This window comes from Serinus canaria, chromosome 25, assembly GCF_022539315.1.
Source record: "Serinus canaria isolate serCan28SL12 chromosome 25, serCan2020, whole genome shotgun sequence".
In the NCBI taxonomy this organism is placed as follows: domain Eukaryota; kingdom Metazoa; phylum Chordata; class Aves; order Passeriformes; family Fringillidae; genus Serinus; species Serinus canaria.
Window position 1 is genome coordinate 5,755,366 of NC_066338.1, and position 23,650 is coordinate 5,779,015.

Genomic DNA, 23,650 nt, shown 5'->3' on the forward strand with positions numbered 1-23,650 from the left:
AGGGGGGAACTGGGATAAACCAAAATACAACTTAATGCAAATAAAACATATAATAACACAGTACAACATGGTGTAACATCTTGGATGCAATAAATTGCATTTTAAAGAGCCACCTGGAGTCCCGCATCTCTCATTTAGGCTCTTACAGTAGCGCCCACGTTTTAGTTGGCAAACTCGGACTTATTGGCAGTAAGAGACCTCCCGGTGAACTCAGTGAGAGGCAGCCACAAGGATCAGGCACCAGGAAGGAGGGTGACCAGGGCCGGGACAGGAGTTGCTGCTGGACAGTACCTGGATCGGAGCCTCTATGTACAGCACCTACTGCATAGCTGGACAGCAGGTGAGCACCGGGAATAATGGGGCAGAATAAGTCTGTTCCGCAGAGAGATGTGTATCAGCATTTAAAATCTTTATGTGCATCAAGTCCAAAACACCTTGCTAAGCAAAAGCTCACAGAGCTCTTAAAAGGGACTATAACTCATATCCCAAATGCTGACTCTGAAGCCTTCTATACCAGAGAGGTTTGGGACTCTGTGGGGTTAAATTGTATAATGCTATCTCTCAGTGTGACAAAACAGCAGTGGAACTTCTCCCTGCTTGCCGAGTCCTTGTGGAAATCTCTGCCATGAATGCCCCACTGCTGTGCCCCTCCCCGCCCCCGTTGCACCTGAACCCTCGCAGCCACAGCCCCGGCCAGCCTCTCCAGCTGTGAGAGTGGGGGGAAGAGAGGGGGGAAGGGAACAGAAACTGCTGCTGCTCCGGCCCAGGGCCGGATCCCGAATCCTGGATCCCGCTGCCCTTCTGCCTGTGCAGGGGAAAGGCGCCGCTGTCCCAGCCTGCCCCGTTCCCGGCCCGCTCGCACCGCCGGCTCCCGCAGCCCCGCGCTCGGCCCTGGCTCCGGCCCCGCGGGGCTCCGACCTGCACGGCGGGGCCGGCCTGCGCTCCATGGCCAAGGTGCACGGAAGTTGGAAGTTAACTCCGTTAAACCAGCGGGACCTGCATCTCATCGCTGGGCAGGTCACCACCGGCAACAAGAGTCACTGAAAGAGACAAAAAATAATCCCCCAGATCTCCTACTCCTGCAGCTTTGGAGAAAATTACCAATGCTCTGCAAAATAGACAAGCACATCGTTAGGTTCCAGATAATCCTTTTTTTCTTGCAGTTCCAGGAGAAACACTGAGACTGTATGGCTTCATCTTCCAGTGGGACTCTTCTCAAAATAATCCTTTGTTAATAATTGAATGGGTTTTTCTTTCTTAGAGGTCACCAAAGACAATCTTCACACCTTTAGAGATGATTTCTCAAATTATCATTAAGGGGAGGGCAAGGCTTCTTGACATAGCAGGTTGTGAATTTAAAATCATCTCTTTACCTGTGATTGAATCCTATTTTGATTGGGCCATGCAAAAGTCAGAAGATTTACTGTATGCCTTGTTAGATTTTCCAGGTGTTTGCTCCATTCATTATCCAGCACACAAACTGATCAAAGCTAAATTATGCTACAAAGAGAAACCCCTTATCAGTGAAGAGCCTTTAGATGCAGTTGCTCTCTTCACTGATGGGTCAGGACAAACACACAAGGCAGTGGTTACTTGGCAAAATAAAAACACTAAATCCTGGGAACAAGACATTCAAAAGGTCAAAGGTTCTCCTCAGATTGTTGAATTTGCTGCAGCTGTAAGAGCATTTCAGCTCTTCCCAGAACCTTTTAACTTAGTCACTGATTCTGCATATTGTTAAGAGAATTGAGGGGTCTGTTTTAAAAGATGTTAACAAGGACAAATTGGGTCTTTGGCTTACCTGTCTGTATCAAATTTTGTTACACAGAACTAATCCTTACTTTGTTGCTCACATTAGAGCTCACTCTGGGCTCCCAGGATTTATGGCAGAAGGGAATGCACGAGCTGATGCATCGGCACAGCAGCGCATGTTATGAGGGAGCTGCAGGAGACAGTGAAGATTGCACCTCGGTGCTTCCTGCAGCTACCTTGCCTAACATTGTTGAACAAGCTAAATTGAGTCATGCCTTTTTTCACCAAAATGCACAGGCCTCAGACGAGATTTTCACATCTCCCTAGAGCAAGCACAAGCCATTGTACGGGGCTTGCCCTGACTGCCAGCTAGTTCAACCTATCCCTTCTACAGGAGCCACCAACCCAAGGGGGTTGGAAAGTTTGCAGAAGTGGCAAACAGATGTCACAAAGTACCCTTCTTTTGGGAAATTTAAAAATATCCATGTCTCTATTGATACCTTTTCAAAAGCAGTTTTTGTGTCTGTACATACAGGAGAAACAGCTAAGCATGTTTGCCAGCATTTTTCACAAGCATTTTCCTCAGTGGGTGTCCCTCAAGAAATTAAAACTGATAATGGTCCTTCATATGCTTCACAAGAATGGGCCACATTTTTAAATGACTGGGGTGTTCACCATACATTTGGTATTCCCTACTCTCCCACAGGTCAGGGAATGGTAGAAAGAACGCATCAAACTCTAAAATGCATTTTAGATTAACAAAAAGGGGGGTGGAGCCCAGGATACACCTCAGAGGAGGTTAAATAAGGCTTTGTAGTTTATAACTTTTTGAATAGCTCTGCATAAGAGCCTGATCCCCCCATTTACAGACATTTCAAGAACAACAGAAAAATGAAACTGAAGGAACACCCCCCAGATTTAATTAAAAATCTAGAATCAGGACAAATAGAGGGACCATTTGAGCTTATTACATGGGGCAAAGGGTTTGTGTGTGTTTCTACAGATACAGGAGTCCAGTGGATTCCAGCAAAAAAGGTGAAACTGTACCACCCATCAAAGCCCGTGGACGCTTCTGCACCAGCCAGAGATGGTGCAAGTGGGAGCCGAGAGACGGCACCCAAACGTGAACCACGCAGAACCACCCAGAGAAAATTGTCTGCCAGAAACAGACCAAGAAAAGAATGGAATTGTATTGTTATTTGCACCGGTGTATGCTACTTTTAACTTTTTGTTTTTATCTTTGCAGTGAAGCTTTACCTGTAACTCAACCAAAACCAAATGTTTGGGTTTCTTTACCCAAGTCTGCAGGCTCTGACACCATTTGCTTATCTTACACTAGCCCTGATAAACCTTTTTCAACTTGTTTAGTTGGAGTTCCTTCCCCAGAGGGTTTTGATAATGTTACTTTTGAGAAATATTGGCCGTATGATGTACATCACATTTCCCCAACTCCCAGCCTGAGGCACCAAACTTATATTGACAATTTTAAAGTTGATAAATCTGACATTCAAGAATTCGAAATTTTTGGCTCATTAACTATGAACACTTGTTATTTCTTTCATTTTGTAGGAAAAAATGGGCCACATTTAAATGTTACTCCTTATCACCCAGTTTATAGTAATATGACTTTTTGGTGTCATCAAACTAAGCTTCTTACATATGATGAAACTCATACAGATCCTTTTAACAAACTTGCAATTTGATTTCCTAAAGGAATTTGGCTCATCTGTGGAGACAGGGCTTAGCAAGGTATTCCCTCAAAAATAGATGGTGGCCCTTGAGCCCTGGGACAACTTACAATAATTGATCCCAGTGTCAAAAAAGCAATCAAAAAGAAAAATAGAAAAATAAGATCTTCCTTAGGGCATCATTATGAGACCAACTGAGATAGTGAGTTTCACCCCTGGAACTCTGGAAAATCAATTGTTACAAGCATTTTTTTTTGCCTCAGTTAAGTTCTGCAATTACATTGAAACAGTTAAACAAATTAGGGTGTTGGCTCAGTAAAGAAGTCAATGCCACCTCTAGTATAATTAGTGATTTGCTGACAGATGAGGAGGCAGTCAGACACGCCACTTTACAAAACAGAGCTGCTATTGACTTTCTTTTACTAGCACATGGGCATGGCTGTGACGATTTGGAAGGAGTGTGCTGTATGAATTTGTCTGATCATTCTGCTTCAATTCATAAACAGCTGCAAAACTTAAGAGATTTAGCTAACCAAATTACAACAGATGAACCATCTTGGCTGGACAATTTGTTTGATGGTTGGAGCTTTGCACCTTGGCTGAAGGGACTTTGTAAGTTAGGCTCGATTGTGATAGTGGTGATAATTGCAGTGATGGTAGTGGTATCCTGTGCACTTCAATGTGTGCAGACAATGATGAATAAGACAGTTTCCAGCATCTTTTTCATTGAACAGAACAGGGGAGATGTTGGGACGGATGAAAGTTTGACAAGAAAGTTTAACAGATATGTATACTTGGCAGAAAGATTTTTAAATGTAGAGTCAGATGAAGGAATAGAGTTGGAAGCAAGTTTTGATACAGAAGAAAAGAACTGCTGAGCCAGTCTTACTGGGTAACCAAGAAAGCAATGGGTATGTTAGTTAGAAGGGGTTTTTATGGCAAAGGATAAACCCACCTCAAACAAGAAGATGTTTTTACCAAGCGGGAAGATAGCACAGGCAAACAAGTCAGTAAAGTTGCAAGTAGAAAAAATGTCTCAGAATTTTCCACTGCCAAGAAAACTGAAAAACAACTTTAGCTTAAACTGTAATGTACTAACTTTTAGTGATTGGAGAATAGTAACATGAATATGGTAATTATAGGAGTTATGACAGCCTATAGGTAATAGTTAAGGGATAGATTGGTTCTACTGTATTAAGATGCTGAGCAAAAAAAGTATATAATGCACTGTAACCAAACCAAAGGGTCTCCAGGCCTGCCTGCAGCTGGAGCTGACAGCTCTGTCGCCCACGACCCTGGACGGCTGTAACCCCTTGGATGGAATAAACTGCATTTTGGAGAGTCACCTGGAGTCCCACATCCCTCATTTTGGCTCCTACATCAGGGGCCACAAGCGAGAGCTGCGGCACATCTGTCAGGGTGAGTGAGGGCACAGGGCTGCCAGTCCCAGCTGCCGGGGGGAGCTGCAATCCCTGCCCCGCTGCCCAGGGCTCTGCTCCCACGCGGAGCAGGGCTGGCATGGCCGGAGCATACGCGCTGATTTCAGGCCCACTTGGGGCAATAGTGTCCGGCAGCTTTGGGCTGATCCCCTTGCTCCCTGCTCCCTCCTGGCCAAGGCCAGAGCCGGCCGGCATGGCCCTGGCATGGGGGCCTTCTTGGGTCCCTGCAGATCCGGGATCTGACCGTGGCTCTGTTCCCCTCTCTTGCAGCCCTTGAAGACAAGGCAGAGGACATCAGCCCTTCCACCAGAAGCCAGGCTCTCGAAACAGCCTTTGTCCTCCAGGCTGTGGAGAGAGCTCCAGGCAGCAGCATTGGTGCCATTGTGACAGGCAGCACGAGCTCTGGCTGCAGCTGCCGTCCCTCTCCGCTGTGCAGGCACCTTAAAAACACATGCATGAGCTTCCAACCTAAATCATGGACTCGCTTGTAACAAAGGAAGCAGCAGCAGGTGCTGAAGAAATGCAGGCACTTGTGGCCAACATTAAGGGTTTGAGAGAGGCACTTTGGTATCTGATGAGGACACGGCTCACTTCACAAGCCAGGCTTTGCTGCTAGAATATCCTGCTTTGCTCTTGCTGGAGCACATTCCCTACCAATGCATGGGCTTCCATTGTTCCTGGATCAAGTCTGGTGAACCTGTGGGCAACAAGTCTGTCCTGTGTGCATCTGACAGCAGAAAAGAGCAGGACATGGCTGCTTCCAGCACTTGTCTTGGCTGCTCCTTCAGAGAGCTGGCACCATCATCAGAGATACAGAACAGCTTCTCCTCCCAGAGTTATCCCTATCCTCTGCACTTCCCCAGGTGTCTGCCTTGATGTTCACCAGGGACTTCCCTGTTTGTGGCCGTCCATGGCCGTGCTCAGCAGGCAGCCAGTTGTATTTGCACGTGAGCTGCCACAGGAAGACACACAGCAAGTGGAGAGTTGAATAGCAGAGGCTGGGCCAATTCTTTTTCTTTCAGAGTGCAAGAAAGACAGAAAAGCACAAGGAAACATGACAGTGTTTTGGTGGAGTCTCTTTGTCCTGTGAAATTCAGTAGCTGTTGGTGTTTCTGTGCTACTGCTAATCCCTTCCTTGAAAAAATCATTCCAGGAAGGAGCAACATCATCTGGCACATACCAAATGTTGCCACCAGGTCCTTCAGGTGCTCCTGCCAAGGGCCCCTGTAGGATGGAGCACAGCCCCCAGTGCAGGTCGGCTTTGGCTGCCCTCTGGCAGAGAAGCCCTCTGGAGGCACAGGTCTCTGGGGCAGGAGATGGGCACCAGTGCTGGGCCAGGGCTCGGGGAGACTCTGCTTTGGTAGGGACTCTGCCACACGGGCTGATGTCAGTGCTCCCCAGGCCCCAGGGCTCAGAGCAGCATTGGTGCCCTGGCCCACACGTTCCTCGTCTGTGTCACAGGTGCACACTTAGCACCAGTGTCAGAATCCTGCTCAGACTGTGGGGTTGCCTTTCGTAGCCACTTTGCCTTGGCATGTGGGGCACTGATATGTGATACGTTGTGTCCAAAATTTCTGCAGGACCCCTGTGGAACCAAACCCCCACCCCTCTGTTCAGCTATCAGGGGTGCAGATATGGGTGCTGTCAGGAAAAGTATTGTTTTAAATACATATTATATTATTGGCTTTTTGCAAATATTTAGATGGATTCTGTATCTATATTAGAGTAACTTTGCTATAAAAATATAGGTTTTTTTCTTGTTGTTTGTCACAGACATGTTTTATGAAAAATCCTTTCCTTAGGATTTTTCCCCTCCTGGGAAGCTGAGAGGCCTCAGGAACAAACTGTAAACAATTCTCATCTACTGCTGTGGAATGCAACAGGGAAATCTCTGATTGGCCTCGTCAGGCTGTTTGCAATTAAGAGCCTATCACAGATCACCTGCCCAGCCGATCTCGGTCTGAGAACACCTTTGTTTTCACATTCTGTTCTATTCTTAGCTTAGCATTGTAGTGAAATCCTCTTTTCTATTCTTTTTAGTATAGTTTTTATATATTATCTATCATATAATAATAAATCAAGCTTTCTGATACATGGAGTCAACTTTCTCGTCTCTTCCCTCATCCTGGAACCCCTGTGAACAAGACCACAGTTGTTAACTAAGATATAGTAAACCTGTGTTAAACTGCCTGCTTGGTTGGGATAACATTCAGTGCGGTAATCCGTGTTTTTCCTGGGCCTTATATGAGTCCAAATCCGGCTAGCATAAGACTGATCCACACGGATCCGCATAGACAAAGGCAAAAGACGAGAGGCGCTCTTCTCCACGTGGGTGCAAGTATCCTGTTTATTGGCTTGGGGCAGGACACAGGCGATGGGTCACCCAGGTAGGAAAAGAGGGGTTGGAGCTCTCACACAGGAGGTTTTATACCCTAGGGGATTGGGGGAGGGGGAGAGAGAACCAGAGCCAATGGGATACCACTGGGGAGGGGCGAAGCACCTGAGGGACAGACCAGGTGTATGTAACAGGGGGGATGTGTGAGGGGGAAACCATCTGATGAGGGAGGGGGAACCCGCCACCAGTGCAACAACAACTAAATAAACTATTTACTGCAATACAACAATTCAGTGAACATTTGATGGAGCCCTCTGCTGCTGACATGCCAATTATCAGCACCCACTGTCTGTAGAAAACATGGACCAAAGCCCAAACAGGAGGTGATAACAAGGGCGGACTCAAACCACAGCCACGAAATGCACGTGCTCTGAAAAGGTGGACCCGAGGAGCAGCCATGCTAAACAATTCTTGGAACATGTAAACTAGTTTGGGGAAAAGTTTAAATATGCATAATGGTTTATGACTATGCAGTAGGCTGATGCAATAGAAAGGCTATGTAAAGGATAGCTCTGAAATAGCAGATGTGCTCTTGGCTGAATGCCAAGCACCCACTGCAAAATCTTTGCTTTATTCTCTTTGTCTCTTATTGTCCTTTATTCAACTTTTAAACTTTTGCAGGAGAGTTAACCTCCTTTTTCCCAATGGGGATAAAATGGGGCATGGGGTGATCAAATGCCTCAAGAAAGCACCAAAACAACCCAAGTACCACATTCCCCTCATGCCTGGGCTGGCAGCCCAGCAACTCAAGTAGAAGAGTCTTCCAGGAGCTCAGGGGACCAGCAGCTCTCATGCTGAGGCACAGCCTGTGAAGAAAAGGGTTGAGTGGCCCAAATGTGTGCTTTGGAAAACAGAGCTGCGTTTCTAAATGCTGTCAGAACTCTCTCTAACAGACCTGTGGTGGCTGAGGGATGTATGTGGGAAGGGTTTGCCAGACTTGAGCTGGACTTGTTGATCATCTGAGCTCTGTTCTGTCTGGGAGCATGTTCCTTTCCCCTTGCCCAAGGGCAGAGTGTTGGTGAGGGCTGGGGTTGGAGGCTGTGTCTGCCCTGAGAGCCGGAACCGTGGGGCTGCAGGTGCTCCTGCCAGTGTGGGCTTGTCTGAGCTGGGCCTTGTGCCTCTTTCAGGTGTCCCTGCTGCTGCCACAGCTGGCCCAGGACCAACAGGACCACCTGGAGAGCTGTGCAAGGAGCAGGCAGGAGACACGAGGTGCAGAAGGGACCTGCTTGCTTCCTGAAGGTCTCAGAGAGGAGCCAGGCTGCAGCTGGATGCAGTCTTAGACTAGTCAATAGTTTATGTTTAAAGGATAGTATAGGTGTATATAGATAGTATTGAGCCTTTATACAACTGTGTTCTATAGGATGAAAGATATATTTATAGAAAAATAAAGAGTTTATTATGATCACAAATAAACTAATGGATCTATATCAGGGTTATTTACTACCCAGTGCAGAGACCTATAATTTCCAGCACAGTGCATTATATCTGAAGCAACATTGAAGCAACAAGCTAGCAAAACCAAGTCTTAATTAAAGATTGATGCTACTCACCCACACCAATGACCACAGGCAAACATTTCTCTCAGCCTCAAGGTGTGACCTTGAGGAGCATCCTCACTCCAGGGAGGAATCTGCAGAAGGGAGACACGTGTCATGAACCACTTTGGTGGGGGCAGGAGAAACCTGCCACGTGTGGAGCTTTTTCATTTATCCTTAGGAAACTGCAGCTTTTTTAGTTCAGAGTCACAGAATCTCAGGCTGGGGGAGGCTGGAGGCACCTCTGGAGGTCACCTTGCCCAGCCCCTGCTCCATCAGGGCCACCCAGAGCCAGCTGCCCAGGGTGTGTCCAGGTGGCTTTTGAGTCTCTCCAGGGATGGAGACTCCCCCACCTCCCCGGGCACCTGCACCAGTGCTCAGCCACCCTCCCAGTGCAGAAGTGTCTCCTGAGCTCAGAGGGCCCCTCCCCCCCTGTGTGTCACTTTGTGCCCAAGGCTCTTGGACTCTCCCTGGCCCTGTCCCCTCTGCAGCCTCCCCCCAGGTTTTTATCCCCAGGGATGAGATGCCCTGAGCCTGCTCTGCTCCAGGCTGGGCAGTCCCAGCTCTCTCAGCCTCTCCTCATGGCACAGACGCTCCAGTCCCTCCATCACCTTCATGGCCCTGTGCTGGACTCTGTCCAGTCTGTCCCTGTGTCCTGTACTTGGCAGCCCAGCTCTGGGCCCAGCACTCCAGGGCTGGCCTCTCTGGTGTGGAGCAGAGGGAAAGGATCCCCTCCCTCTGCCAGCTGTGACACAGCTCCCCAGTGCAGCCCAGGACGCTGTTCTGCATTGCTGCAGGAGCACATTGCTGGCCCGTGGGCATCCTGGTGTCCAGCAGAATCCTGCCAAACTTCACTTTTCCAACTGGGTGGCCCCCAGCAGATACCGGTGCCTGTGGTTGTTCCTTCCCAAGGACAGGACTCAGCACTTGTCATTGAACTGTCACCCTTGTTGAACTGTCCCTCTGGATGGCAGCACTTCTCTCTGGCAGATCAGCCACTCCTCCTGGTTTGTGGGAGGGCACACCCTGGCCCCATCACCCAGTTTACGAACAAAGGTGTCAGAAAGGACTGGACTCAGCACTGTCCTCCGGGGTCCACTGTGGGCACCCTGGGGGCTTCCCCTAGCTTAGGGAGATACAAGAAGCTTCCCTCAAAAAGGTGTTAAGACCCTATTGTCTCCTTCCCCTGTTCCTGTGTCTGTTCCTGTGTCCCTGAGCCACTCCCTCCCTATTCCCTGACTGGCCCTCATTTTTGTACTGCCTGGAGACCAGGTTCACCCCCAGCCCCTCGGGAGGGAGAAACCTCGGGTCTCCCTGAGCGTGCTTGGGGACTGGGAACATCTCATGCATGGCTGAATTAAACATCTGTGGATACCATGCAAAGGCTCTTTTTGCTTCCTTACCCTGGACTTTACTAACAGCTATTCAGGCTGCAACAGTCCACCACTAGACTTTGTGCCACTGATCACCAGGGTTCCAAGAAGGGAGATTCTGTGCAAGGTTTCTTTGCTTGTATGTACTTATTCAGAAAGAATTGCCAGGATTTACAACAAGGATTTCTGCTCCATATCTTATGTGGGAAAAAATGGAATGATCCATGTTTCCTCTCACTGGTGGTGGGTAAAGTGGTCCTGTTGTTGGTGACAGTGGATGTCACCTGCACAGGAGCTGTGCCAGACTGGTGTGACATACTGTGGGAAGGAGCACTCTGAGGGAGGTAAAGGCTGGGCTGTAGAGTTCATTCAAAGACTATTCATCAAACCATAGAAGCCCCTAGTTTTGTGAAGATCAGGAACAATTCCTAGGCAAGGGCTGAAGCTGCATATCTGTGAGTTCCTTTATCTCCTAGGTCAGTTTCTCCATTAATGATAGCAGATTGTTCTGGTTTAAAAGACAGATGTCTTCCAAGAAAGCTGGGAATCTTCCTGGGATGCAGAGATAGCCCCCTCCCTCCAAATCATTACAACTCGAGATTACAGGGCTTCCAGGCAAAGATATGGGAAAAGAAGTATCAGTTATTTTCTAGAATATATGGATAGAGGTGAACAAGAGAGAAAAGCCACCAGCACCCCCAAAGCAATGCCAGACCCTTCCCCCCGCTGAGCAGTTCTGCCTTTGCTGTAGTTATGGCCACAACCGGCAGAGGGCGCTGTGAGCTGCCGGCGGGGCAGAGCGGCTGCAGTGACTCTGCCCTGGCTCCGGGGGGCGCTGTTGGCCCAGGGGGCTCCAGGGGCCCCCGGCTGCGAGCCCTGAGCCACCCCAGGGGTAACAGCGGCCTCGGGGACAGAGGGAAGCCGGAGCTCTGCTTTCCCCAGGTTCTCACCTGTCTGTGGCAGTATCCTGGCCATGGCAGCTCTGCTGTGGTTCCAGTCAAGCAGCACCTGGGGCTCCCTCTCTCCAGAGAGAGAGAGAATAGGTGGGGTGGTCCCATTTCCCCTCCAGCACCCACGCAGATGGTGAGGATCTTCCTGGCAATGGCAAGTGTGGAAAAGTCCCCGTCAGCAGCAGCTGCTGCAAGCAATGGGCTCACCTGTGGATGGCAAGGAGAATTATGAAGCAGGGCCGGGTCAAGCACCAAAAACTGCCCAAACTGCCCTGCTCCTAGCATGGCCAACTGGTTCTTCCCTCAGCAAGCCAGTGTTCAACCCTGCCCTCCCTCCCTGAAAACTTCCAGTGGAATGGGAGAGTCATTGGCCAGTTCATTTGCATCAATTGCCCCACAGGCAGTTCATTCCCCACAGGCATCAACTGCCCTCTCCTCTCCACATCGCCCTTTTCAGGTAACAAATTCACCAAAAATACAACCCCAAACACACAACATTTTCCACCCTGAATTTTTTCCATACCAACATGTTACATCAAATTTTGACTTTTAAACTGTATACATGTATTATCCTAATTATACACATTCATACATACCTGCAGATATGGATACAGGCACAGTGTTTTGGGCAATTTACCCCAAAAACAAGGTCCCCTGGAGATATCCATTGTGTTTATCCATCTTTCTGCATCACCCACCAAGTGCAAACTGGTCCCTGAGCAAAGACAACCCCACAGGTGGGTTTGTCTTTGATCAAGGCAGAATTAATCCAAACAGGCTTTCCTAGCACACCTCCCATGTGCACCACCAGAACCTTGTCTCCACCTGCTGTGCACAGGGGCTCGGACTGGGCATGGCCAGCTTGGTTGGTGGAATCTCTGCTATTAACTAACCATGTAGCCTTTGCTAAATGCAGCTCCCACTGCCTGAGGGTCCCATCCCTCCATTGCCTTCAATGTGTTTTTGAAGTGTTCATTGCCCTGCTGAATTTTCCTGGCTGCTGGTGCATGGTAGGGAATGTGATGTACCCACTCAATGCCAGCTTCTCTAGCATGGTAGGGAATGTGATGTACCCACTCAATGCCAGCTTCTCTAGCATGGTAGGGAATGTGATGTACCCACTCAATGCCAGCTTCTCTAGCATGGTAGGGAATGTGATGTACCCACTCAATGCCAGCTTCTCTAGCCCAGGTGTTGATAGGGCTGTCCCTGAGATGAGTCCCTGTGTTGGACTCAATTCTCTCACAGGTACCGTGCCTCCAAAGGACCTGCTTTTCCAGGCCCAGGATGGTGCTCTGGGCAGTGCCATGAGGCACAGGGTAGGTCTCCAACCACCCAGGGGTGGCTTTTACCATTGGGAGCACGTAGCACTTGCCTTGGTGGGTTGGAGGCAGCGTGATGTAGTCAATGTGCCAGGCCTCGCCATACTTCTGTTTGAACCATGGCCCCCCATACCACAGGGGCTTCACCTGCTTGGCTTGCTTGATGGCAGCTCACGTCTCACAATCATGGATAACCTGGGAGATGCTGCCCATGGTTACATCCACCCCCAGGTCTCGTGCCCACCTATAGGTGGCATCTCTGCCCTGCTGGCCTGAGGCATCATGGGCCCACTGAGCTGTGAACAATTGTCCCTTGTGTTGCCAGTCCAAACCTATCTGTAACACCTTGATTTTGCAGCCTGATCCACCTGTTCATTCTTTCAGTGCTCCTCATTAGCCCAACTCTTGGGCACGTGGGCACCCACACGACAGACTTTCACAGGTAGCTCCTCTACCCGAATGGCAATGTCTTGCCATTCATCTGTAGCCGAGACTGGCTTTTCCCCTATGCTGCCAATTGGCCTTTTTCCACCTTCCAGCCAGGAAAGGCCTCCACAGAGCATTGTCTAGCATACATGAGTCAGTGTAAAGAGAGTTCTGGCCACTTCTCTCCCTCAGCAATGTTCAGGGCCAACTGGACGGCTTTGAGTTCAGCAAGTTGGCTCCATCCGCCCTCTCCTTCTGCAGCCTGTCCCGTGGGGCTCCATTCAGCTGCTTTGCACCTTCAGTTCGTCCTTACAATGTGACAGGAACCGTCAGTGAAAAGAGCATAGTGTGTTTCTCCTTGTTGGCAGCTGGTTGTAAGGTGGAGTTTCCTCAGCACACACCTGTTCCTGCCCCCTTCTTCTTCCAGTAGATCAAAGTTCTCACCTTCAGGCCAATTCATAATTATCTCCAAGATCCCAGAGCAGGCTTGTCTTTCCAATACTGGCGTGCTGTGCGATGAGGGCAATCCATTTGCACCTGCACTATGCCTTGTTGTACCTGGACAGCCCACAGGAGTCCCTGTGACAGGTGGCCATAAGGTTCATGTGTGAGCCATGAGCCTGGGCTTCCCCTGCCCTGCCCCACCTTGCCCTGCCCTGCCCCACCCAACCCCTCCCTGCCATGCCCAGCTCCACCCTGGCCTGCCACACCCACCCAGCCCCTCCCTTGCCTACCCCACCTTGTCCCACCCCAACCCAGCCCTGCACATCCACACTTTACCCAGCCCCAGCCCTGCACATCCACACTTTACCCAGCCCCTCCCAGCCACACCCACCCGTGCCCAGCCATGCCCTGCCCTGCACAGGTCTGCCCACAGCTCCCTGCCATGCTGAACGTGGCCCCGCCCTGCCAAACCCCACCCCACCCTGCCCCATCCCAGGCCTTCCCTGCCACGCCCCACTCTGCCTCACACTTCTCTGCCCTGCCAAACCCTGTCCCACCCTGCCCTGCCCCGTTCAGCTCCGCCCTGCACTGCCCAAACCTGCCTCACCCAGCCCCATCCTACCACGCCCAACCCTGCCCCATCCTGCTCCACCCAACCCAGTTTTTCCTCACCCTGCCTCAGCTCGGCCCCAGCCCCAGCCCCAGCTGCGGCCCTGGCAGTGCCATCCGTGCCCGACCCCGGGGAGCCCCGGCTGGCCTCGGCACTGCTGCCGCCCTCTGGCAGCCGTGCCCTGGGGCGGCAGTGTGCGGCCAGGGCCAAGGATGAGCCCTGCCGGGGCCAGGAGGGCGTGTGGCCCCAGGGCTGGCAGCGCCACTGGCAGGGAGCTGTGCCACTGGAGCCGTGACAGGCTCTGTGTTCACAGGGATCGCTGGGCGGCACCTCAGGGTGTTGGGAAGGATGAAAGTTTGCCAAGAAAGTCTCACAGATATGTATGCTTAGCAGAAAGATTTTTAAATGTGGAGTCTGATGAAGGAATAGAGTTGGAACAAGTTTTGATAGAGAAGAAAAGAATTGCTCCTAACCAAGGAGGCAAAAGGGATGCTAGTTAGAAGGGGGTTTTATGAGTTAGAGCAAAGGATAAACCCACCTAAAACAAGAAGTGTTTTTACCAAGCAGGAAGATAGCACAGGCAAACAAGTCAGCAAAGTTGCAAGTAGAAAAAAGATTTCAGAATTTTCCACTGCAAGAAAACTGAAAAACAACTTCTAGCTTAAACTTTAATGTAATAACTTTTAATGATTGGATAATAGTGACATGAATATGGTAATTATAGGCGTTATGACAGCCTATAGGTAATAGTTAAGGTATAGATTGGTTCTACGGTATTAAGATGCTGAGCAAAGAAAAGTATATAATGCACTGTAACCAAAGCCAAAGGGTCTCCAGGCCTGCAGCTGGAGCTGACAGCTGTAGGCACAGCTCTGTCACCCACGACCCTGGATGGCTGTAACATCTTGGATGGAATAAACTGCATTTTGGAGAGCTGCCTGGAGTCCCACATCTCTCATTCAGGCTCTTACACCTGGTGCCAGCCCCACCCAGATCTGGTGTTTACTGGCACCATCAATGCTCAGATCCAGCAGTCTCCCACTGGCAGCACAGCCCAAGTCCAGCAGTTTGCTGGCACAGAAAGCCAAAACCCAGCAATTTTCTGGTGCCAGCACCGGCACCACCCAGCAATCTACTGTTAGCTGGCATCGCCAGTACCCAGATCTGGCAACTTCTCAGTGCTGGCACAACCCAAATGCAGCAATTTTCTGGCAAACAAAGCCAAAGCCCGGCAACTTCCCGGTGCTGCCACCAGCACCACCCAGATCTGGTGTTGGCTGCCACTGCCTGTGCCCAGATCCGGACATTTCCAGGTTCCAGCACAGCCCAAGTGCAGCAAGTTTTTGGAAAAGAAAGACAAAACTTGGCAATTTCCTGGTGCCAGGACTTTCACAAATACCTGGTGCCAGCACCACCCATCTGGTGTTTGCCAGTACTGCCAGTGCCCAGATCTGAAATTTTTCAAATAATTGCTGGCACAGAAAGTTAACATTTGGTAATTTCTGGGTGGCAGCACATTCCCCGCCGAGATCTGGTGTTTGCTGGCACTGCCAAGTGCCCTCATCTGCCAAATTCTCTGTTCCAGCACCGCCCATGTCCAGCAATTTGCTAGCAAAGAAAGCTAAAACCTGGCAATTTCCCCTTGCCAGCACCACCCAATCTGGTGCTTGCTGGCAGCAGGACTCCAGGAAAGAAGGAAAGAAAGAAGGAAAAGAGGAAGGGGTCCAGATCCAGTCCTTCCTGGAGCCTGGAATGGGATATTTGCTGGCATTGCCAGTGCCCAGATCTGGAAATTTCCCTATTCTGGCACAGCCCAAATGCAGCAATTTGCAGGCACAGAAATCCAAAACTCAGACATCTTCCAGCTACTGGCTCTGGCACCTCCCACATCTTGTGTTTGCTGCACCAGTACCCAGATTTGGAAATTTCTCGGTGTCAGCAGAGCCAAAATTTGGCAGATTTCTGTCACTGACAATGACACGACCCAGATCTGGTGTTTGCTGGCAGTGCCTGCGCCCAGATCTGAAAAGTTCCTGGAGTGGCACAGCCCAAGTCCAGTGATCTTCTGGCACAGAATGCCAAAATCTGGAAATTTCCAGGTTCTGGCTCCAGCAACATCAAGATCTGGTGCTGCACACAGAGTGCAGTGTGGAAAGCCAAGAGAAGCAGCAGCTGGTGGCTGCAGAAGTCCAACCTTGTTCTCCACAAGAGGTTCTTGAAAAGAGCAGACAGGAGAAGATTCCTAGAAAACTGAAACAGCTTTCCAGAAGTGAAATGAAAACAAAAGACACGATCCAGGATGTCATGGTTTAAGCCTGGCACAATACCAGTGCCCCCACGAGAACACCTACTTCCCTGGCACCTACTGTGAGATATGATCAGAGACAGAGCAAAGCAGGCTCCAACTTAAGGTTAAAAGGAAAAAAAAAAAAAAGCATTTATTAACCTACAACTACAAAGGAAGACACACAAACACAATAGAACATAAGATGAAAACCTTCCAAAATTCTTCCTCCTCCCCCCACCAAATTTCCAATTTCATTGCCACCCTTCAGACAGTCGATTCTCAGTCTCTCGAGGAGAGAGGAGTCCCTCTTGCGCCACACGCCTTCCATGTCCAGTGCTCTCACCACTGCACATGGATCAGAGCTGCTTCTAGGGTTTTCCATTTTAAGGATACTTTGACCAGTTCCAAAGGGAGCACAGTCCTTCTCTTTTGGGACACCTGTCCCCCCCAAATTTCACCCCCTGGGGCCGAGGGGTCTCTTGAACAGAGATCGTCTTCTTCTCTCTTCTTCGAAGCGGAGGGCACCACCACCACCCTCCTCACCCGTCGTCTCTGTTCACTCCTCCACATCACTGCACTCTCTTGGCTCTGAGCCATCGCCTCCCCCTAGAACGCAGTCTCTGTGGCACAGAAACACCAGTGGTTCTGCTGTGGCTACACAAGAAAAGTCCAGCCCAAAGCCACTCCATCATCTCCTCCCACCTAGAATTTTCTCAACATCTTCCCAATCTCAACAGCTTCTCAATCTCATCAACTTCAGGAGGACTCAGCTTTTGCAAGGTTCTCATCTTCCTCAGAGGGGTTAAAAGTCCCGAGCTCTCTCTCTCTGCCGGTTTACTTCGTCAACTCCCACACTTGGCTGCCCTGCTGGGCACCCCCCCCTTCTCCTTCACGCCGGGCCACTATCACAGCCGCCACAGGCACCGGCTCTGTCTCTCTCTCCCTCGCAGGGGGGGTGGGGGAATGGAGGATGGCTGCCCGAAGCCCTTGCAATGTTCTCCTCCACCCTTGGGCCCAGGCCTGTCCTACCTCTCTCTGGCCACATGGCTCCCCTCCCCCCCTGCCCAGCCAAAGGAGCTGGGCAGGGGGGTCTACTCACTCTCAAGCGGGACTCCAAGAGGAAGTTCCCCTGGGAGATCACAGCTTTTAACCCCTGTGTTCTCAGAGGCGTATCCTGCCCTCAGTGGACAAACCAGGTGCCAATATTAAATCTGAACACTGATTGGATTGCCCACACCATCACAAAAAACTTCATTCCTTTCAAACCACGACACAGGATGTTTCCTCTATTTATTTCTAGTCTCCTCCTCTCCATGTTGCACTACTTCTCCATCCCAGTAATTGTAGATGCAGCTCACCTCTAAGATCGGTGACTTAGCAAGTTTTAGGCACTCTAAAATACCATGAGCCACACACAGTCTTCCTTGCCCTGTTTTTACTGGAAAGCAACACAGGAGATGGAAGTGCAGCGCTGGGGTCAGGTAAGAATCCTACACCAAGGGAAGGTGCCACAACAGTGTTTGACCCTCAGCAAGGACAATGCACAGCAGGAAGCGAGGGGATTGCTCTGCCAGCGTGGAGCAGTCAGGGCTCTGCATCTGGGCTCAACCCTGCAAAGTTCCCGTGTTCGGACAGACGAAAGGGCTGTCCCCGGGGCGCGCAGGGCTCGGCCGTGGGGCGAGTGGGGAACAGACACGGGGACGAACGGCCCCGGGGCTTCAGTTGCAGCGGCGGCAGCATCGGCAGCGGCAGCAGTAGCGGCGGCAGCAGAAAAGACAGAGAAGCCTCAAGACTCTTTTTTTTCTTTCTCCTTCTCTCCCTTTCCCGCTCTCGGGCACCCTTCCCTCGGAGCCCGTTTCCCGGCGTCCCTCTCCTCTCCCCGCCTCCCTCTCTCCCTTGCCGGGCCCGGCCATGCCCCCGGCCCCGGGCGGGGCTGCCCCGTCCCCGTCCCCGTCCCCGTCCCCGGGCGTCCCGCCGCGGTCTCGCCTCCGCCCGGATCTGGCCGTACTGGCGGTGGCGCTGCTGGGCGGGCATCAGTGCCTGGGGCTCGGGCGGCATCGCCGCCCTTTGCCTCCGCCTGGCCCGAGCCCGGCCCCGACACCGACCCAGGGTCCATCCCCGACCCCGGCCCCGGCCCCAGCTCCGGCCCCGGCTCCTCCCGGGGCCCACGGAGGACACACGCGGCGCGGCCGTTCCCGCCGCCTCCGCTGCGGCTTCCCCGGCCCGAGCTCCGCCGCTCGGCAGCGCGGCCGCCAGCCCCGAGCCTCCCGAGTCGCGTTCCAAAGAGCGAACGCCCGGGGATGGCCGGCCCGGGGCGGGTGAGGGGCGCTCGGGGGCCGTTGCTGGCCCCGGGCCGAGCGCTGACAGCCGCGTCCCGCCCGCAGGGAAGGCGCAGGAGGCTCTGCAGGAGCGGTACCGGCTGGGTTCGCTGCTGGGGCGCGGCGGCTTCGGCAGAGTCTTCGCGGCCACGCGGCTCTCGGACGGCGCCCCGGTGAGCGGCGGGGCCGGCGGCGGGCGCAGGAGGAGGAGGAGGAGGTTTGGACTGTGCCTGGGCAGGGCGGGCGGTGAGCTCAGCCCACTCTTCCCCTTGTCTTGCAGGTGGCCATCAAAAGGGTGCCACGGAACCGCGTCCGGCACTGGGGCGAGCTGGTGAGTGAGCAGGACCAGCGGCAGAAGCCGGGGCAACCGGCGCGGGATGAGCCGATGTCCGGCAGGGTGGAAGCCGCCAGGACGGCTCGAGGGGGAGCGGGCGTGGGGCCAGCGCAGGGCGCAGAGCATCCCGGGCTGGGTGAGGGCTTCCCCAGGCCTGGCACGGCATCGGCCCCCACTGAGGGCATCGTGCTCCTCCCGCAGCCCGACGGCACCAGCGCACCGCTGGAGATCGTGCTGCTGGCCAAGGTGTCCACCGGCTTCCCCGGTGTGGTGCAGCTGCTGGAGTGGCTCGAGCTCCCCAGCAACATTGTGATGGTGCTGGAGCGGCCAGAGCGGTGTCAGGACCTGCAGCATTTCATTCGGGCACGGGGGTCCCTGTCCGAGGAGGTGGCGCGGGAGCTGTTCCACCAGGTGCTGGAGGCCGTGCGGCACTGCACCAGCTGCGGGGTCCTGCACCGCGACATCAAACCAGCGAACATCCTGGTTGACCTGGCCACCGGGCAGGCCAAACTGATTGACTTTGGCTGTGGCACCTACCTGCAAGACGCACCCTACACGCACTTTGCAGGTCAGCCTCCACAGGGATGTGCTCCTGGTGCTGGCATCTCATGGCCCAGCATCTCCCAGGCCAAGCTGGCTGTGGCAGAGGGGATTCCCCCTTTTGCTGCCAGTCAGGGGACAGAGTTTCAGCTGAGTTGCTTTAGAGGGGGGCTGGGTGGGGAGCCATCTTCCAGCCCTGCTGGCAGTATTTGCCAGCCACTCTTCCCAGGACAGGGGCTGGGCTGGGGCAGCCAGCCCAACAAAAACCCCCGTGGGTGGGAGTAGCAGAGAGGGGTGGCCAGAACCTGTGCCTCAGCCAATTTGGTGTGCAGGCAAGAGGAAGGGCTTGGACTGCTCCACTCGCCCTTTTTGCCTTGGCTTCATAATATTTTTGGGGCAATGCAGGCAGGGAGGATAAGGGCATGTTTTTTTCCCAGTATGGAGGGGGTTTTCCCTTTGCATGTCATGGTCAGGCCTAGCCAGGGCTGCCCTCTTCCAACACCAGTGGCTTCTTTTTCAACCCCGAGTTTGTGCACAAGTCCCAGGTGCTGGCGAGAGGGCAGTGGGTGACCCTGTGTGCCACTGATGCAGCCCCCGCATGCCCAGGGATGCTGGGGCCAGGCTGTGGGAGCAGCAGCATCCCCCTGCTGAACTCCATCTGTATTCCATAGGAACACGGTCATACAGCCCTCCAGAATGGAACCACTATGGCTGGTACCACGGCGGGGCAGCAACGATCTGGTCCCTGGGCATCCTGCTGCACCAGATGGTCTGCGGGGAGCACCCTTTCAGGAGGGGCTGGAACATCTGCTGGGGCCAGCTCTCGCTGCCACAAGGGCTCTCTCAAGGTGGATCCTCTTCTCTGGGCACGGGGGGAATACCAGTGCTGGGAGCCAGCAGCGGGCTCGTGAGCATCCCGCTCTGGCAGCTGCTGAGGAGGTGGCACATGTCCTGCTGTCCTCCAAACCAGGGAATTGATGGGGAAGGTTGAGGCCCAGCTCTGAGCACATCCAGAATGGCCTGGGCATGGGAATAGTGGGGCAAAGCAGACAGGAGTCTTCTCTAGCTGAGTGGCAGTTTCTGCTTTCTCTCCCCAGAGTGCAAAGATCTGATCAGGTGGTGTTTATCCGTGCACTTCTTGGACAGACCCACATTAGAAGACCTGCTCTGTGATCCTTGGGTGCAGGATATTCCTCTGCCATAGAAGAAGGAAGGGAGCTCCAGGCACACTGTGATGCAGGGCCCTGGTAAGTTCCAGCTGCACACAGGCCTTGGCAATCAGAAGCAAAGGAACCCAGACCTTTTTGTGCTGCCTGTGTCACTGCCCAGGGGTCATGGGATGGGAACAGGCAGCCCTTGTGCTGGAGCTGAGCTGCTCTGGTTTTGCTGGTTTTGCTTGTCCTGGTTCCCTGACAGCTGGGGCCCTGGGCAGAGCCCTGAGAGCCTGGTCTCACCGCAGGGAAGGAGAAGGAGCCCCTGGAGAAGCTGTACCAGGTGGGGATGCTGCTGCTGCTGCTGGAGACAGTGAGGATGATAGCAAGGATGACAAGCTCTTCCTCAACCTGGCCACCAGTGGCTGAAGGTAATAAACTTTGATTCTGGCACCTTCTTAACAAAGCCAAAGTCCACAGGGAATTTGCAGATGAGTCCAGAGCCGGGAAAATGCTCCCAGATTTGGTGATTTCCCAGCCTTGCAGGGAAGCAAAGGTTCCCCCTTTGCTGGGGCAGATGCAACTCATTCTTCAGTTGGCTGCCCAGCAGCTTTTGGGCAGGGCTGGGGGGACGGGCTGGGGTGGGTAGGAAATGGGAGTGGGCTCCTGGCCCTGCCAACAGCCCCCAGCACCCACCGTGGCCTGGGCTGGGGCTGGGGCTGGGGCAGCCAGCCCGACAAAAACAAAGCCCATGGTGGGAGCAGAGGTGGAGCTCCAGAACCTGTGCACAGCTGCTTTGCTTTGCAGACAAGTGAGGGCTTGGGCTGCTCCACTGCCCTTGTTTGCTTTGGGATCCCCGTGATTTTGGGGGGCAGTGCAGGGGGGAAGAAAGAAAGTGTGGGCTTCCCTCCCCAAGGCTGGGTTTTTCCCTAGTGTGTAGGGGTTGGGCCTTCCTCAAGGTCCTGACAGAGATAAGAGTTTTTCCCTTTTTTCCCTTTTTCCCTTTTTGTCTCTAATCTCTTTTCAATAATGTGTTGTTTTTCCAGAGGAAGCATTCTGAGTGGTCCAGTCTGGATGGGAAGTGCTTGGGAGCAGCTGTGGCGTGGATGGACCGTGCTTTTGGAGAAGGCTGAGGACATGGTTTGGGAGCAGCTTTTCTTCCAGCCATGGATGGCGTGAGGTGGGTCCCTGTCTGCTTGGCAGGGTGGGATCAGAGCTTTTGGGAGATGGCAGCGAGCACAGGAGCATCCTGCTCTGGGCAGCTGCTGAGGGCTGGATGTGCAGTGGCTGGCTGCAGGCTGGGCACATGTCCTGCCCTCCTGCTCTGCTGCAAAGGCAGCAGGGATGGGCAGCTCTGGACACAGCTCTGGGCAGAGCCAGCATGGGATGGTCACTGCAGGCCTTGGCACAAGGGGACAGGAGCCCTCAGCTGACAGGCAGTTTCTGGTGTCTCTCCTTGCAGCCGGGCTCTGCGGGTGCTGAGGCTGCTCTGGGCTCTGCCAGGGCTCTGCTGGGCTCAGCCCTGGGCCCAGCTGGGCTGGCTCTGCCCTCACATTGCTCTGACAGCTTTGCATCAGACGAGCCCATTGCGAGCACAACACCTGAGCTTTCTGCTGTGGCAGGTGAGTGAGACTCTCCTGCAGGCCCAGAGATTGCAGCTGGGGACTCACATCCAATTGGCAAGGACCCAGACTCTCCACAGTCCCATCTAAATGCCTGGGTCTGCACAGGGTGTTTTTGTCTGTCCTGTTGTTCCCTCTTTATTGGCTGGAATTGTGCAATTGCACTTTCTTCCTCCTCTAGAAGTGCCACGAGTGGGCCAAAGCTGGCGAGTGGGCCGTGTTCCTGAGGCAGTGCAGGCTGGAGCTGATGGATGGAGAATTGCCCTTCTGCACTTCCCAAACAGAGCAAAAAGCCGTAAGTGGGACTTGGTGTCTTTAAGAAATCCCTGACAGTTTCAAAGGGAATGTGCAGCTCATTCACAGGGTGAGGAGGAAGGTCATCTTCTAAAGGATTTGGGGTTTGACAGAGTTTCCATTCCCAGTCCTGCTTGGAGCTGGAAGGGCACAAAACAATTTCCTCTTGCTTTGAGCACAATTTCAAATACCAATGTTGGAAACAAAGCCCAAAATCTTTTGAAAGGTTCCTGAGGTTATTAAGATGGATCCATGCCATCAGCACATTTACAATGTAAATAACTGAGTTCTCTTGGGTAATTTACCTCTTAAAACAAAGTTATATAATGTAACCTTGCATTTATGTTTTTTTTCACCAACATTCTGTTATCTCTTTTCATTAACACTTGGATTTTATTCTTATCTTTTCCAATTTATCAAGATTTTTTTTCTTTTTTCTATTTTTTTCCTTTCAATAGAAAACATGACCTGCAAAAGGAATGTCCTTTGCTGCTGGTTCCCGTGTGGAGCAGCTCCCTTCCTGCTGGCTGAGCTGCTCAGGCAGAGCCCAGCAGCTCCTGGCCCTGCAGGGCTGAGGCTTTTCCCCATTGCTGGGCACAGACTGATGGAGCAGCACTGCTGAACACGGGCACACCCAGAGGGACCAGCAGCAGCTGCCTTTGGCCACCTGAGGCTCCAAGGCCCAAGCTCTGAGCAGACAGGGCTGGAAGAGACTGGCAGGCTCCCTGCTGGCTGTGCTGCCCCACTTGTGCCCGGCCCAGCTTTGCTTGGGGCAGAGGGAGAACAAGGGGCAGCTCCCTGCCAGCCCCAGCCCAGGGACCCCTCCAGCTCCGGGGCTTGGGGCACTGTCAGCACCTGCTGCTCCAGCCAGGGCTTCTGCTGGCCCTGACAGCAACAGCCAAACTGGGGCTGATCCCGAGGGAGCAGCAGCAGGGCCTGGATCTGATCCCTGACTCTGGCCAGGGCTGCACAAATGGCCCCACAGCAGCAGCAGATGGAGCTGACTTTCAGCACAGCCCCTGCCCCTCTTCCCTCCCGTGTGCAGCGGTGTCACAGCAGCCTGAGGCACCTGGGAGCCCCCAGTGCCAGCAGGGACTTGAAATGGCAGCCCTGGGCTCCTGGAGGCTGTGCAGGGAACGGAGCTGGGGACTCCCTGTCCATGGGGAGCTT

General features: G+C 52.8%; 2 protein-coding genes, 1 long non-coding RNA gene and 1 pseudogene across 3 annotated transcripts in view; 3 read left to right on the forward strand and 1 right to left on the reverse strand.

Moving 5' to 3' along the window:
* Positions 1-23,650, forward strand: part of LOC115485198 (uncharacterized) — a 2,106,330-nt gene that overhangs the window by 1,393,216 nt on the left and 689,464 nt on the right.
* Positions 1-23,650, reverse strand: part of LOC103825013 (zinc finger protein 208-like) — a 742,626-nt pseudogene that overhangs the window by 362,150 nt on the left and 356,826 nt on the right.
* LOC108963856 (serine/threonine-protein kinase pim-2-like) lies at positions 308-20,654 on the forward strand. The gene is made up of 8 exons (XM_050984241.1): positions 308-340; positions 814-1,036; positions 8,402-8,483; positions 18,073-18,712; positions 18,820-18,870; positions 19,075-19,441; positions 20,085-20,261; positions 20,511-20,654. Exons 1-8 carry the CDS (start codon positions 308-310, stop codon positions 20,615-20,617), a joined length of 1,680 nt encoding a protein of 559 aa, XP_050840198.1. The 3' UTR covers positions 20,618-20,654.
* On the forward strand, positions 20,861-22,535 carry LOC103824955 (uncharacterized). Its single transcript, XR_007779763.1, has 4 exons — positions 20,861-20,995; positions 21,611-21,744; positions 22,027-22,186; positions 22,368-22,535. It is a non-coding gene; the product is annotated as an uncharacterized LOC103824955 (long non-coding RNA).

What these genes read in the sequence shown, in the direction of transcription:
- LOC108963856 (XM_050984241.1), top strand. Translation starts at nt 308, where the DNA reads ATGTACAGCACCTACTGCATAGCTGGACAGCAG. An exon ending in GGTCACCACCGGCAACAAGA is followed by an intron (nt 1,037 to 8,401) that starts GTCACTGAAAGA and finishes TGCCTCTTTCAG; the next exon opens with GTGTCCCTGCTGCTGCCACA. An exon ending in ACCCTACACGCACTTTGCAG is followed by an intron (nt 19,442 to 20,084) that starts GTCAGCCTCCAC and finishes TGTATTCCATAG; the next exon opens with GAACACGGTCATACAGCCCT.